We start from the raw sequence: 17,267 nt of genomic DNA, 5'->3' as shown, positions 1-17,267 counted from the left end.
CAATCACAAGACTACACCAGGACTAAAACAAGACTACACCAGGACAATCACAAGACTACACCAGGACAATCACAAAACTACACCAGGACAATCACAAGACTACACCAGGACTAAAACAAGACTACACCAGGGCAATCACAAGACTACACCAGGACAATCACAAAACTACACCAGGACAATCACAAGACTACACCAGGACTAAAACAAGACTACACCAGGACTAAAACAAGACTACACCAGGACTAAAACAAGACTACACCAGGACTAAAACAAGACTACACCAGGACAATCACAAAACTACACCAGGACAATCACAAGACTACACCAGGACTAAAACAAGACTACACCAGGACAATCACAAAACTACACCAGGACAATCACAAGACTACACCAGGACTAAAACAAGACTACACCAGGACTAAAACAAGACTACACCAGGACTAAAACAAGACTACACCAGGAGTAAAACAAGACTACACCAGGACTAAAACAAGACTACACCAGGACAATCACAAAACTACACCAGGACAATCACAAGACTACACCAGGACTAAAACAAGACTACACCAGGACTAAAACAAGACTACACCAGGACTAAAACAAGACCACACCAGGACAATCACAAGACTATACCAGGACAATCACAAGACTACACCAGGACAATCACAAGACTACACCAGGACTAAAACAAGACTACACCAGGACAATCACAAAACTACACCAGGACAATCACAAGACTACACCAGGACTAAAACAAGACTACACCAGGACTAAAACAAGACTACACCAGGACTAAAACAAGACTACACCAGGAGTAAAACAAGACTACACCAGGACTAAAACAAGACTACACCAGGACAATCACAAAACTACACCAGGACAATCACAAGACTACACCAGGACTAAAACAAGACTACACCAGGACTAAAACAAGACTACACCAGGACTAAAACAAGACTACACCAGGACTAAAACAAGACTACACCAGGACTAAAACAAGACCACACCAGGACAATCACAAGACTACACCAGGACAATCACAAGACTACACCAGGACAATCACAAGACTACACCAGGACAATCACAAGATTATACCAGGGCAATCACAAGACTACACCAGGGCAATCACAATACTACACCAGGACAATCACAAGACTACACCAGGACAATCACAAGACTACACCAGGGCAATCACAAGACTACACCAGGACAATCACAAGACTACACCAGGACAATCACAAGACTACACCAGTACAATCACAAGACTACACCAGGGCAATCACAAGACTACACCAGGACAATCACAAGACTACACCAGGACAATCACAAGACTACACCAGGGCAATCACAAGACTACACCAGGACAATCACAAGATTATACCAGGGCAATCACAAGACTACACCAGGACAATCACAAGACTACACCAGGGCAATCACAAGACTACTCCAGGACAATCACAAGACTACACTAGGACACTCACAAGACTACACCAGGACTAAAACAAGACTACACCAGGACTAAAACAAGATTACACCAGGACTAAAACAAGACTACACCAGGACTAAAACAAGGCCTACACCAGGATAATCACAAGACTACACCAGGACAATCACAAGACTAAACCAGGACAATCACAAGACTACACCAGGACAATCACAAGACTACACCGGGACAATCACAAGACTACACCAGGACAATCACAAGATTATACCAGGGCAATCACAAGACTACACCAGGACAATCACAAGACTACACCAGGACAATCACAAGACTACACCAGGACAATCACAAGACTACACCAGGACTAAAACAAGACTACACCAGGACTAAAACAAGACTACACCAGGACTAAAACAAGGCCTACACCAGGACAATCACAAGACTACACCAGGACAATCACAAGACTACACCAGGACAATCACAAGACTACACCAGGACAATCACAAGACTACACCAGGACAATCACAAGACTACACCAGGACTAAAACAAGACTACACCAGGACTAAAACAAGACTACACCAGGACTAAAACAAGGCCTACACCAGGACAATCACAAGACTACACCAGGACAATCACAAGACTAATCCAGGACAATCACAAGACTACACCAGGACAATCACAAGACTACACCAGGACAATCACAAGAATACACCAGGACAATCACAAGACTACACCAGGACTAAAACAAGACTACACCAGGACAATCACAAGACTACACCAGGATTAAAACAAGACTACACCAGGACAATCACAAGACTACACCAGGACTAAAACAGTGCTAAAGATGCAGAAGGCCGAACTGCTTTTCTTACTGATCTTAATTGTTGTCCAGCTCAGCTTTGCTCTTCCCGCAGTATGTATGACCAGGACTGAACCAGGACTAAACCAGCACTAAACCAGGAATAAACCAGCACTAAACCTGGATTTAACCAGGAATAAACCAGCACTAAACCAGAAATAAATGAGGACTAAACTAACACTAAACCAGCAATAAACCAGCACTAAACCGGAACTAAACCAGGTCTAAACCAGGATTTAACAGAACTAAGCTAGGACTAAACAAGCACTAAAGTTTATAAACGGGGACTAAACCGGGACTAAGTTACACTTAAATGAAGCATTAATGTTCAGGCTCAGCCATGGTTGGACTGCACCATCTGCTGTCACTATAGTGTATGTGCTTACAACCCTGAGGCCCGCAACCACTGCTCCTGCTGCTACTGAGAGAGACATGAGGAGAGGGAGAGGAGGAGAAGAAGAGAAGATGAAGTGAAGAATAAGAAAAAATAATGAAAATTATTCTGCCGTGAGAAAAATACCTTTACAATGTTGATGTTGTCCCTCTAACTATTAGAGTTACACTAGTGTATTTGTGTGTTAACGAGTAAATCTTTAGCAACTAACAACCATCATAACCATATACTGCCTTTGTAGTTTGTTGACCACCACTATGTCCGGCTGGTTCTCCATTACCATTCGGTCTGTCTGTATTTGGAGGTCCCAGAGGACCTTGGCTCTGTCGTTCTCCCCCATCTTTGGACGTGTTTCCACTTTGTCCTTGGGGTCTCCTGCCCGTTCTCTGCTCAGATGTTTCTGTACACTATGCCAGCTCCTGGTTATGGCGCTCCATGTATGCTGTCCCTGCCAGCATCTTGCACCTGCAGTTATGTGTGGGATGGTCTCAGGGCCCCTTTGCACAGCTACACCTTTGGTCTTGTCTGGTGTGGTAGATCTGGCCTGTATTGATCTGGTGTTCAGGGCCTCTGTGCTGCCATGATCAGGGCCTCTGTCCTTCAGACCGGCTCTTTCTAACCATTGGTAGGATTTTGTGATATCAGCCTCTTCAGTTATGTTCCGGTGGTACATCCCATGTAGGGGCGTGTCCTCCCATGATGGTCCCTCCAGCACCTCATCATCCTCTGTTCCCCAGTGTCTGAGACATTCACTGAGCACGTCATCTGTAGGAACCTTGTCCTTGATGTACTTATGGATCTTGGACGTTTGGTCCTGGATAGTGGCTCTCACGCTCACTAGTCCTCGGCCTCCTTCCTTACGGCTAGTGTACAGTCTCAGGGTGCTGGATTTGGGGTGGAACCCTCCATGCGTGATCAGGAGCTTTCGTGTCTTAACATCTTTGGTCTGTATCTCCTCCTTTGGCCAACTGATTGTTCCTGCAGGATATCGGATCACTGGCAGAGTATGGGATCACTGGCAGGGTATGGGATCACTGGCAGGGTATGGGATCACTGGCAGGGTATGGGATCACTGGCAGGGTCTGATCACTGGCAGGGCGTAGCAGTTTATTGCCCGGGACTTGTTCTTGCCATTGAGCTGCTTCTGAGGACTTGCCTCACTCGTTGTAGGTATTTGGCCATAGCTGCTTTCCTTGTTTCCTCTTTGAGGTTGCCATTTGCCTGTGGGATTCCCAGGTACTTGTAACTGTCCTCAATGTCTGCTATCGCTCTTCTGGGAGTGAGACCCCCTCTGTGTGGACTACCTTCCCTCTCTTAGTCACCATCCGACCACACTTCTCTAGTCCCAATGACATTCCGATATCTGAGCTGTAGATCCTGATGTGGATCAGGGAGTCAATGTCCCGCTCGCTCTTAGCATACAGCTTGATGTCATCCACGTAGAGGAGGTGACTGATGGTGGCCTCGTTCCTGAGTCGGTATGACGGTATCCATAGCCAGTCTTGTTAATTGTTTGTGTGTGTGTGTGTGTGTGTGTTACAGTTTACCAAGTATGTGAGTTAAACAATAAATTGTGAAAGTTCCGCGTCTGTTTTGTGTCCCATTTCAAAATTAGACACAAAAACATTTTTTGCAGCATCTGCGAATTGTGTGAAACGATCCAGTAAAAAAAACTGAAAAGTGCAGGATCTGTGTTTGAAGTCGTCAATTAGCACATTTCTAGCAGAAGTTACTTGCTTTGTGTTTCAGAGGAATTTATAGAACAAATTAAACATTGAGATTTCTTAAAATTGGTACAGAGTTGAGCCATAAAGCTTTGGTGATATGAAATTGGTGTAAATCCCTCATCTGTCCAGGAGTGTTCCATCGTAGAATAAGATTGAATTGTCATCTGCACTGTTTTTTAGGAAAACAAGACGTTTCAACTCTCATTCAAGAGTCATTCTCAATCGACAGATCACGTCTGAGAACTTGGTCCTCCTCTGGGCCGCGTGAGATGTTTTTTGGTCTTAAATATGCAGTTTTTGCGTTTTTACTTTATAAGGCAGAATTGTTTTAGGGACATTTTGCTTGTTTTACAATCATTGTGTTGTAGACGCAATATACAAAAATACTAATAAACCACCGAATTAGGCCGGTGGTTACCAACATTGGCTTTGTGGGGAGATTTGGGTTGAAATGGCGTTATGTTTGGGGTTGACTTTTCTCATTTTATTCCAAAATGAGTTAGTAATTAGTTAATTTGGATCCCCAACAACAGCTATCTGCCTGGTGCTAAATCTTGTGTTTATGTAAGTAAAACATAAATACAAATTAATTTATATATATATATATATATATATATATATATATATATATACATATATATATATATATATATATATATATATATATATATATACAATGACAATACATGTACGACAATATATGGTAGCACTAAATGTACATACATACATATAAATACGCATATACATAAATACATGTCTGATAGTGGGTGAATGATTTAAATGCTCACTTCTTGAGGTTTGATCAGTCACCCGCCCCTCCCCCTGCACAGCTGCATGCTCCCTCTTCCACAGCTGGACAATGCCCTGCATCCGTTCCTCTTCATTTCTCCGCCCCGGACCATCATCTCCCCACTTCGCCTGGACTCACCCATCCCCCCAGCACACGGTCCTCCTGCCAACCACTGACTGTCACAGCAGCACAGGTGAGGAGTGAGCTGAAGAGGATTAAAGTGAGGAAGGCAGCAGGACCTGATGGCATCAGCCCCAGGCTCCTTAAGTCCTGCGCAGATGAACTGTGTGGAGTTATGGAGCATGTCTTCAACATGAGCCTGAAGCTGAGGGTGGTACCACAGGTCTGGAAGACCTCCTGTCTGGTACCTGTGCCTAAGACACCGCGCCCCAAAGACCTCAACAGCTTCAGGCCAGTGGCTCTCACGTCCCACCTGATGAAGACACTGGAGCGGCTAGTCCTGGACCACCTCCGCTCCACCGTGAGCTCAGCCATGGACCCGCTGCAGTTTGCATATCGGTCTGGCATCGGAGTGGAGGACGCCGTCATCTCCCTGCTGCACCGCTCTCTCTCTCACCTGGAAAAGCCTGGCAGCTCTGTGAGGATTCTGTTCTTCGATCTTTCCAGCGCCTTCAACACCATCCAGCCGCTGCTCCTGAGGGACAAGCTGGAGACGGCTGGTGTGGAGTATGACCTGGCAGAGTGGATCCTGGACTACCTCACAGACCGACCCCAGTTTGTGAGAGCCCGGAACTGTGTGTCTGACACTTGGACCTGCAGTGTGGGGGCGCCCCAGGGCACTGTCCTCGCGCCCTTTCTCTTCACCCTTTACACTGCAGACTTCAGACATGACACGGACAGCTGTGTCCTGCAGAAGTTCTCTGACGACTCTGCCATCATCGGACTCATCACGGACGACGATGACGCGGAGTACAGAGGACTGGAGCAGGACTTTGTGGACTGGTGTCAGCGGAACCACCTCCTCATCAACGCGGGGAAGACCAAGGAGATGGTGGTGGATTTCCGCAGACGCCACCCCACTGCCCCCTCACCAGTGAACATCCAGGGACGGGACATTGAGAGAGTGGACTCATACAAGTACCTGGGTGTTCATCTGAACCACAAACTGGACTGGACTCATAACACAGACGCACTGTACAGGAAGAGCCAGAGTCGGCTCTACCTCCTGAGGAGACTCAGGTCTTTTGGAGTGACAGGGCCACTCCTGAAGACCTTCTACGACTCTGTGGTGGCATCGGCCCTCCTGTACGGTGTGGCCTGCTGGAGCAGCAGCATCACAGAGAGGGAGAGGAAGAGGCTGGACAGAGTCATCAAGAAGTCCAGCTCCGTCCTGGGCTGTGCTCTGGACTCTGTGCAGGAGGTGGGGGACAGAAGGGTCCTGGCTAGATTCACATCTATGCTGGACCATGAGTGTCACCCCCTGCAGGACACTCTCTCCGCTCTGGAGAGCAGCTTCAGTGAGAGACTGATCCACCCTCGATGTGTGAAGGAAAGGTTCCGTAGGTCTTTCCTTCCTGCTGCTGTCAGACTTTATAACAAAAACTGTTAGTACTGAACACTCGCAATACTGACCTAACCTAATACTGATGTGCAATTCTGTCATATGTGCAATTACTGTGAAATTCATGTGCAATCTATGTGCTGTCGTGACACATATTCATGTGCAATTACTGTCGGGATCACATGCAATGGTATTTATTTATTTATTTATTTATTTGTCTATGGGAGTTTTTATTTATTTATAGGAGATCTTCTATTGAAAGTGTTTTTCATACTTCCTATAAGTGATCTGTTCTTCTGTATCTACCTTTGTATCTACCTGCGTTGCACCAATGAAATTTCCCCATGTGGGACAATAAAGGAATATCTTATCTTGTCTTATCTTATAATCTCTCCCGCATTATTTCTTATTTTTCTACCATAAGAAGATGTCTGAAGAAAAAAATAAAAATAGAGAAAAGTTCTGATATGATTGAGTTTCATGCAGAAGTTCATAAGTCTAAAAGGTGCCTTGACGACCTCTAGCGGGCATCATGGGAAAGACATCTCCTGATCGCGTGCGCGTGAGTGCGCGTGACGCGGCTGAAGACGGGAGCGCGCACGGTCATGATTCAAAACCGAGTGAACGGGGCTTTGTCAAACCCTCTGCGTTTAGTCCGCTCCAAAACCGGACCAGGGCTGAATCAGAACCGAATCAAGACCGACCAAAGCGCCTGAAATAAACCTGGATCTCAGCAGGATTTTGGTAAGAGCTCAGAGGAGGAAAATGGCACATTTTAAGTAATTGTTGAAATTATTTTCTGCGCAAAAACTTGGCTTGAAGTTTGAACATTTGATTTTACAGTTTAGTTGTTTTACGCACCTTGGACATTTGGCAAACAACAAGACTAAATTTGATTGCATTTACAATCATATCTTTGGATGGAGCGACTGGACTGACACGCGGGCTTGAATCTTTGAGGAATAAAGAGGCACGACACCATTTTACGCACGAGCTCTGAACACAGACTTTTGGAAGTTTGAGACATTCTTCACACAAGCAGCAAAAGATTTTCAGTAAATATCTGGAAACGCGGAACTGTGGCCCGAGGACCGCATCCAGAGGAGGAGAGGCTGTCGGGAAATAACCCCTAATAATAATAATAATAATACAAGACTTTAGGCACATTTCAAAGGCGTTCTTGGAGGAGAAACGAGCCTGTGATCGGCAGAAGAAGACATCCGGAGGCACATGGGACTCAAGTTTACTGTCATTTGAATAAAGATTTGGCTGAAACATTAACCAACAGCATCAACAGCAGATGACTTCAAAGTGAAAACTATTTCAAACTTGGACCCTGAGAGATCTGAACAGTAAATTGACTACTTCTGAATAAGAAACGATACATACTGAAACATATCAGGAGTTTTAAAGTGGATTACAGTGAACACGTGAACACAAAGTGCGTGGTTTACGCGCAGGACCTGGAAGTCTTCTATTGTGGACACGTTAAACTTTCCTTAAACTGTGAGTGTGACGTCAAAGCGTGAGCAAGAAACGACAAATTATTTCCAGAGAATGTCTGAAAACATCCAGAGTTCACAAATTCCACGCACGGCCCGATTCCGATGCGCGGCTCTGCGGCACTAACTGTGGAACATGTGCGCGCTCCTGCTGCTCGTGCTCGTGTCGTGCGCGTGCTCCGTTTGCACCGAGGCGCCGTGTGCGTCCTGTGAGCGCGTGCACGAGGAGGGGGACCTGCTGGAGGTGGTGAAGCTGCACATCCTCAGCCGCCTGCAGCTGGATGCGCCTCCGAATATAACGCACACTCTGCCGCGCGCCGCGATGCTCACGGCGCTGCGCCGCCTGCACGCGGCCGTGCGGCAGGACGGGCGCGTGGAGCTGGCTCCTGAGAGCCGCGCGGAGGACTGCTCCGAGATCATCAGCTTCGCAGAGACAGGTTTGGAAGGTTACATTGTGTTACAGACATATAAAGCTAATATTGGGTTCTGGATCTGTTATTTATTGAAACTAGTTTCTTATTTTTCTTATCAAAATGCAGCCGTTTGAATACTGCATTCATTATCAAATGCACCTTAAACTTTATTGTTCTTCTTCAAACCTTCTGCTCTCCTCCTGCAGATGACATGGTCACCTCACAGTCCGGGATGTTCTTCCTCGTTTCAAACGAGGGGAACCAGAGTCTGTTTGCGTCCCGGGCCTCGCTGTGGCTCTACCTGCGGCTGTTCCCGGTCCCACCCTCAGAGCCGCGCAGGAGGAGCCGTAAAGTGTCTGTAAAGGTGTACCACCAGGGGGCAGGCTTCAGCAGTCAGTGGAGCCTGGTGGAGAAACAGGTGGTGCTGCGGCGCAGCGGCTGGCACGGTTTTGACCTGACGGGGGCGCTGCGGCTGCAGTTCCAGGGGGGACACCGCAGGCAGAACCTGGACATTCGCTGTGACGGCTGTGACATGGAGCACGTGGTTCCGGTTCTGATGGACCCAAACGACAATTCTCACAGGCCATTTCTTGTGGTGCAGGCGCGGCAGGAGGAGGCCGGGCACAGGATCCGAAAGCGTGGGCTGGAGTGTGACGGGCGGGCGGGGCTCTGCTGCCGACAGCAGTTCTACATCGACTTCAGGGTGATCGGCTGGAGCGACTGGATCATAGCGCCCTCTGGATACTTGGGGAACTACTGCGAGGGCAGCTGTCCCCCGCACATGGCCGGGATACCCAGCTCCGCGTCGTCCTTCCACACCGCCGTGTTGAACCAATACCGGCTCCGGGGCCTGGGCCCTGGCCCCTCCTCCTCCTGCTGCATCCCCACTAAACTGGCCCCTATGTCCATGCTGTACTTCGACGATGACTACAATATCATCAAACGCGACGTGCCCCACATGGTGGTGGAGGAGTGCGGTTGTGCCTGAGGCTTTGGTCTGTGTACAAAAGGAGGAGAATTTATCGGCCGATATATCGGTCTGTTTGGGAATATATTGACCGATATCAACACTTTTTAACAATCGGACACTGGTCATTGCTGCAGCTTTAAAGGTGATTTAAAAAAGTCCTTTTTTGTCCACATTCTCAGGTCGACCAAATTTAGTTCTGGTTTAGACCATAATACTAAATATTATTTAGTGTTTTCTACATGTTTTGCGATCACATTCACATTCTTCACAAATCGAAATGCAACTTATTTTACAGCGCACAATTGATTTATTTCAATCGTGGTTCTTAGGTGGAACATCACATTTGACACAAACTTCTGGAACAAATATCTATGAATAAAGCCTCAGTGTAAAGTGAGGAATCATCTGAAAAGAGAAGGCCTTTATTTCTAAGGTGAACTGAATGTATGTCATTGCCTCTTTAAATGGAACAAATGCTATTTCAATCCATAGCCAAATATTTAGTGGACATTTGCTTATATCATTTCTATTAAAACAGTAAGGCGAAATGCTTGAAATGATAAAAATGGAAGATTTGAATGGATGAAATGATATTGTTTGGATGGGCTTTAAATTTATATTCATTTATTTAAGACAAAGGAAGGATAATGGAGTTGTGGGCGTATACTGAAGCCGGCATAGCACTTACAGCAAGTTTTCCTTATTTTAAGGTGGAACGTCCAGATACTACTATTAATAAAGTGTATTAGATTCATTATGATCCTCATGTGTTTTGAGCTACAATAATCTATATTAATCTAAGTGTTTTACATTTATGCATAAAATTGTATTTATATTTATGTATTTTTACTATTTTTGAATATAAAAAAACAACATGTTTTTTTGTGTTATTTTTCCAACAATTTTCGGTGACATTAGAACTACCCTGGCCCATAAATAAACCAGACTGAACGAGGACTAAACCAGAACTCAAGACATAAACAGAACTTCAGAAGCAACAACGCCCGTTTGAGACAAAGAATGAGAGTGTTATTTCATATTGAGTGTGATGTAGGAGGAGGGGCTTTGTAGGAGGAGGGGCTTGTCTCAGGAGTGAGCTGCAGCAGCAGAAGCAGCTCCTGTGTGACAGCTCCAACTCAAACCTCGTAACAAACATGCTTTATAATTAAGAGCCATAACTCACTAACACTGTCAGCAATGGCAGAGAGAAACTGTGATCCAACACCTCCTCAAACACCTCCTCAAAGACCTCAAACACCTCCTCAAAGACCTCAAACACCTCCTCGAACACCTCCTCAAAGACCTGAAACCCCTCCTCAAACACCTCCTCGAACACCTCCTCAAAGACCTCGAACACCTCCTCAAACAATGCCTCAAACACCTCGAACACCTCCTCGAACACGTCCTCAAAGACCTCGAACACCTCCTCAAACAATTCCTCAAACACCTCGAACACCTCCTCGAACACGTCCTCAAAGACCTTGAACACCTCCTCAAAGACCTCGAACACCTCAAACAATTCCTCAAACACCTCCTCAAAGACCTCAAACACCTCCTCAAAGACCTCAAACACCTCCTCGAACACCTCCTCAAAGACCTGAAACACCTCCTCAAACACCTCCTCGAACACCTCCTCAAAGACCTCGAACACCTCCTCAAACAATGCCTCAAACACCTCGAACACCTCCTCGAACACGTCCTCAAAGACCTCGAACACCTCCTCAAACAATTCCTCAAACACCTCGAACACCTCCTCAAACACCTCCTCAAAGACCTTGAACACCTCCTCAAAGACCTCGAACACCTCAAACAATTCCTCAAACACCTCGAACACCTCCTCAAACACCTCCTCAAAGACCTCAAACACCTCCTCAAAGACCTCGAACACCTCAAACTATTCCTCAAACACCTCAAACACCTCCTCAAACACCTCCACAAACAATTCCTCAAACACCTCCTCAAACACCTCCCAAACACCTCCTCAAAACCTCCTCGAACACCTCCTCAAACACCTCGAACACCTCCTCAAAGACCTCGAACACCTCAAACAATTCCTCAAAAATCTCGAACACCTCCTCAAACAATTCCTCAAACACCTCCTCCAACAATTCCTCAAACACCTCCTCAAATACCTCCCCAAACACCTCCTCAAAACCTCCTCGAACACCTCCTCAAACACCTCGAACACCTCCTCAAACAATTCCTCAAACATCTCGAACACCTCCCCAAACACCTCCTCAAACACCTCGAACACCTCCTCAAACAATTCCTCAAACACCTCGAACACCTCCTCAAACACCTCCTTAAACATCACGAACACCTCCTCAAACATCTGGAGTGCCTCCTAAACTTCGCCGAACACGACCCCCTCAAACACCTCCACAAACATCTCAAGCACCTCCTCAAACACCTCCTCAAACACCTCTTTTTGGATGGAGGGTCCGTCCCCTGTGTGTTTGTCTGTAAAGTTCCACATTATGGCATTAAACGTATCCATCAAGCATTCACTCAATGACAGGTGTTTTAATATAAACATGTCTTACTGTATGCGGGCTCGTCTCTCCACAGATCTGACCTGTTCCCATGGAGATAGTTTAATGCCATACTGTAGCGCTTGGGCAGAGCTCCTCCTCCAGTGTCATGTGATATTTAAACCCCACCCACACTCTTTGGGGATGTTTCACGACACATTCTTTCTTGTTGATAAAATCTTTATGATTGTCATTCCTTGAGTTTTTCTTGTGTCAAAACCCGTCATGAATCATGAGACTTCATTCTACTCAACATCGCAGACATTTTGAACTTATAGACAAAAGAAATATAGTAACTTATGATACTGCAAAGGAATATTACTCAAGTAGAAGTACAAAACAATGGTCCAAGTATTTGGGAACTACAACTGAAGTAATAGTAACTGTAGTAACTGTCTGGCATTTTTTATTTTGAAGTTAATGTAATTGGAAGGACGAAACATAAATACAGTAAACAACACAGAGCGATGTACTTGTACTTACTCAAGTAAGAGACTGCCACGCTGTACTTTATATTTCCGGAATAGGAGGAAAATAATCGGCTTTGTAAATTTTATCAAGATACATGTTTTTGAAATGTCTGTTAAAAAAAAGAAGTGTAAATCTCGGCAGAAAACAGGAGGTTCTGCTCATGTCATATTTGATCCATTGTGAACATTGAGATTTTAGAACAAATTTAGAAACACCAGTGGGACCGAGGAACAACCCGCTCGAGGCCAAATCACTCCAAAAACATTCACAGGGTAAAACAGTCACATTCACACCAAGTGAGAAGGTCCAGTGAAGTACTCCTGACCAGGTCCAGTGAAGTACTCCTGTCCAGGTCCGGTGAAGTACTCCTGACCAGGTCCAGTGAAGTACTCCTGTCCAGGTCCGGTGAAGTACTCCTGACCAGGTCCAGTGAAGTACTCCTGTCCAGGTCCGGTGAAGTACTCCTGTCCAGGTCCGGTGAAGTACTCCTGACCAGGTCCAGTGAAGTACTCCTGTCCAGGTCCGGTGAAGTACTCCTGACCAGGTCCAGTGAAGTACTCCTGTCCAGGTCCGGTGAAGTACTCCTGACCAGGTCCAGTGAAGTACTCCTGTCCAGGTCCGGTGAAGTACTCCTGACCAGGTCCAGTGAAGTACTCCTGTCCAGGTCCGGTGAAGTACTCCTGACCAGGTCCAGTGAAGTACTCCTGTCCAGGTCCGGTGAAGTACTCCTGTCCAGGTCCGGTGAAGTACTCCTGACCAGGTCCAGTGAAGTACTCCTGTCCAGGTCCGGTGAAGTACTCCTGACCAGGTCCAGTGAAGTACTCCTGTCCAGGTCCGGTGAAGTACTCCTGACCAGGTCCAGTGAAGTACTCCTGTCCAGGTCCGGTGAAGTACTCCTGACCAGGTCCAGTGAAGTACTCCTGTCCAGGTCCGGTGAAGTACTCCTGTCCAGGTCCGGTGAAGTACTCCTGACCAGGTCCAGTGAAGTACTCCTGTCCAGGTCCGGTGAAGTACTCCTGACCAGGTCCAGTGAAGTACTCCTGTCCAGGTCCGGTGAAGTACTCCTGTCCAGGTCCGGTGAAGTACTCCTGACCAGGTCCGGTGAAGTACTCCTGTCCAGGTCCGGTGAAGTACTCCTGACCAGGTCCAGTGAAGTACTCCTGACCAGGTCCGGTGAAGTACTCCTGTCCAGGACCAGTGAAGTACTCCTGACCAGGACCAGTGAAGTACTCCTGACCAGGTCCAGTGAAGTACTCCTGTCCAGGTCCGGTGAAGTACTCCTGACCAGGACCAGTGAAGTACTCCTGACCAGGACCAGTGAAGTACTCCTGACCAGGTCCAGTGAAGTACTCCTGACCAGGTCCAGTGAAGTACTCCTGTCCAGGTCCGGTGAAGTACTCCTGACCAGGACCAGTGAAGTACTCCTGTCCAGGACCAGTGAAGTACTCCTGACCAGGACCAGTGAAGTACTCCTGACCAGGTCCAGTGAAGTACTCCTGTCCAGGTCCGGTGAAGTACTCCTGACCAGGACCAGTGAAGTACTCCTGACCAGGACCGGTGAAGTACTCCTGTCCAGGACCAGTGAAGTACTCCTGACCAGGACCAGTGAAGTACTCCTGACCAGGACCAGTGAAGTACTCCTGTCCAGGTCCGGTGAAGTACTCCTGACCAGGACCAGTGAAGTACTCCTGACCAGGACCAGTGAAGTACTCCTGACCAGGTCCAGTGAAGTACTCCTGACCAGGTCCGTTGAAGTACTCCTGTCCAGGTCCGGTGAAGTACTCCTGACCAGGACCAGTGAAGTACTCCTGACCAGGACCAGTGAAGTACTCCTGACCAGGTCCAGTGAAGTACTCCTGACCAGGACCAGTGAAGTACTCCTGACCAGGACCAGTGAAGTACTCCTGACCAGGACCAGTGAAGTACTCCAGACCAGGACCAGTGAAGTATTCCTGACCAGGACCAGTGAAGTACTCCAGACCAGGACCAGTGAAGTTCTCCTGACCAGGACCAGGTCTGTGGAGACTCCAGTGAAGTACTCCTGATTGGAAAACCACATGTCCCTTTTTTGGTTTTCCTGCACAGCCATTAAGGCCCTTGTCCCTTGTCCCACTTATTTACAGAATGTCCCCCTTTTCCATTGACGCCACACTAAAATGTTACACATTTTTTTCGAGAGCTTTTAGGAGTCTCCATCCAGTTTGTTTTCTTGCGTTAGGAAACACAAGAAAACAAACTGGGTGGAGGTGTGTGTGCAGTTTTTAGAGATGCAATAGTTACCCACTTGTTGTCCTTTGGTGTATTTTCATCATTTGAGTGTGTAGTCTTTAAAATGGAGCTAAACAGTCTCCATCCATTCTCTTTATTGTTTGATACAAGCCTCCCCAGCACTATCAAGGTTTAATTCATGATTTTACTGAGATGCTTTCAGTGGTATGCAGAGACTGGATGGTTTGGTCATTACAGGTGATTTAAATCTGCATGTTGATAATGTTTGTGACAGAAGCGGTACAGTACTGTCCTGTCTGGTAAGGAATTTGGGCCAAAAAATATAAAAAATCTTTAAAAAAAAGAAATAAAATCACCAACATTATAATTTTTCAATGATTTGAATTGACACTTTTATAAATTCATATTTATTCACACGCACACACAAAAATGTGAAAAAAATTCAAAGCAGAAGGTCTAAAACAAAAAAGTCCTTGTTCTGAGCGGGTTCAGTCCTGGTTTATATCATATTTAATGTATGTAAATATATGGTGCGTTTATTTTTCATACGTCTACCTCCGGACATCTGAAATGGACCACCTGCTTTAGTCCTGGTTAAGTACTACTACTACTACCTCAGGACCAAGAAATGTGATGTCAAAGATGTGGCAGAACATAATATATTACTCTCAGAAACAGGTAGTTCTTTTATTTCTAGATTATTTCCAGTTCTTTTCTGTTCGTCTTCTTGTTTCTTAGCTCTTCACGTTTGTGGTCTTGTTTTTTCTTTATTCATAAGGTTTATATTCCTCTTTGTGCTTGTTGACCTGGATAGCCTCTTTGTTCGGAGTTTGTCCAGTTTTCAACCAGGTCAACGCTCCACAATCCCAAACGGAAAATAAATAAAATGTATTGATTTTGGCCTGAAGTTAAACGGCTCATGTTCCTCTGATCTGGAAACATACGGCAAGGCAAGATTATTTGTAGAGCACAATTCAAACACAAGCCAATTCAAAGTGCTTCACACAACAGGAAAAAATGCATAAAAATCACACAAATATTACAGAAATCTCAAAACAGTCAAAGACATGAAAGACAGGGGTGAAAATATAATCATTTCAGTCATATGCAAATCTAAAAAAAAACAAATAATAAATTCAAGGTTTAGAGTCCAGATGTGTCCTCTGCATCGGCTCCGGCCTGAGCCTGGTCCTCAGACCCTTCTCCAGACATGTAAATGTACAAAAATGTAAGCCAAACTTTGGAAAATTCTCCATGGAGATATATCTATTTCATGCCAAGCAAGAACAAGTTACTGTCAGGGCAGGGGAGAGACAAGTCCCCTGACAATGGTGGATGCAACAAATACACCTGCAATGAAATGTTTTTATTTTTATTTCAGTTTATGTTGAACGGAATTTTACACTGTGGGACTCTCAGTTTGTGATCTATAAAAGGACAAGTGGAAGTGAGCGGTCCAAAAACGTCCCATTTTTGGACGTTTCTGTTTTATCTATAATTTGTCTTTTTGTAAAATTCTCCATAAAGTGTTGTCTATGAGACCCCAGATCCTGGTCCTGGTTACGAGGACCTTGTAAGTTTTTCACCACTTGTTTCAAACTTGATTTGACTGCAGCTAAATCCTGGTTCATTCTGCTGTTCTGTTTTACATGCTGTAAGCCGGGTTCACTTTAGCCTGGTTTACATACATTTGTTTGAAGTGGAGTCGGGTTTTAATTTAATCCTGGTTTAGTGCTTTAGGATCAGAACACCAAAAGAATAGTTCACAATATTTTACTTTAGGAGAGATGTTTGACTCAGACACTACACGGTGAACATGGTTTTGATTGAGTGCAGCCCCTTCACCTCACAGCAACAGGGTCCCAGAATTGATTCCTGGATCATCAAATGTTTCCCTGTGTAAGGTGGGTTTCCTCTGGTTCCCCTAAAAAACAGACTCCATAATCCTCTTTCTCTGGTCCACAGCAGGTTTAACCTGAAGCATGGGACAGATGCTGTAATGTTGTGTTTGTTTGATTGCATTGTTCCCTGACTTCAAATACAGTTTTTCGTCGGCGTTCATGCGTAATTCTCATCCCATAACTGCAGCAGTACGTTCAATGTGCTCAGACCATGCAAGTCCACCATTCAGATTGACATCAGACAGTTTTGTTTCCTCTTATTGACCAACAATTTGAATTGTGCCTTCAGCATTATCATAAAAAATAGTAGAAAAGGCTTTGCCGTCGATCCGAATCAGAAAAAGGTTTATTGTCACCATCAGATAACAAAATTCACAAACTAAGAACTTGCTTCGGCATTAATTAAGACTTAGTCTAAGTAGATTCACAAAATAGTACAAAAAAATGCAGTGCAATGAATATTTGTTAACTTAAATAATAGTTAAAGTTAACGTTACAGGTGTTGAGTGTTCAATA

General features: G+C 45.5%; 2 protein-coding genes across 2 annotated transcripts in view; one reads left to right on the top strand and one right to left on the bottom strand.

The window, feature by feature from the left end:
- LOC140365177 (CLIP-associating protein 1-B-like) overlaps positions 1-17,267 on the bottom strand; it is a 182,173-nt gene that overhangs the window by 33,522 nt on the left and 131,384 nt on the right. The window lies entirely within an intron of this gene.
- Positions 8,219-9,824, top strand: LOC140364084 (inhibin beta B chain-like). Its single transcript, XM_072450340.1, has 2 exons — positions 8,219-8,673; positions 8,856-9,824. The coding sequence occupies exons 1-2, from the start codon at positions 8,373-8,375 to the stop codon at positions 9,635-9,637; spliced, it is 1,083 nt and encodes a 360-aa protein (XP_072306441.1). The 5' UTR covers positions 8,219-8,372; the 3' UTR covers positions 9,638-9,824.

Source organism: Eucyclogobius newberryi, unplaced genomic scaffold (genome assembly GCF_026437365.1).
Source record: "Eucyclogobius newberryi isolate DKJ021-1_F unplaced genomic scaffold, fEucNew1.0.hap1 SCAF_1, whole genome shotgun sequence".
NCBI lineage: Eukaryota > Metazoa > Chordata > Actinopteri > Gobiiformes > Gobiidae > Eucyclogobius > Eucyclogobius newberryi.
This window is presented reverse-complemented; position numbering and strand designations above follow the sequence as displayed.

Bases quoted from the DNA above. Each gene is read 5' to 3' on its own strand.
- LOC140364084 (XM_072450340.1), top strand. From the start codon at position 8,373: ATGTGCGCGCTCCTGCTGCTCGTGCTCGTGTCGTGCGCGTGCTCCGTT. The intron at 8,674-8,855 runs GTTTGGAAGGTT...CTCCTCCTGCAG, and splicing joins CATCAGCTTCGCAGAGACAG to ATGACATGGTCACCTCACAG.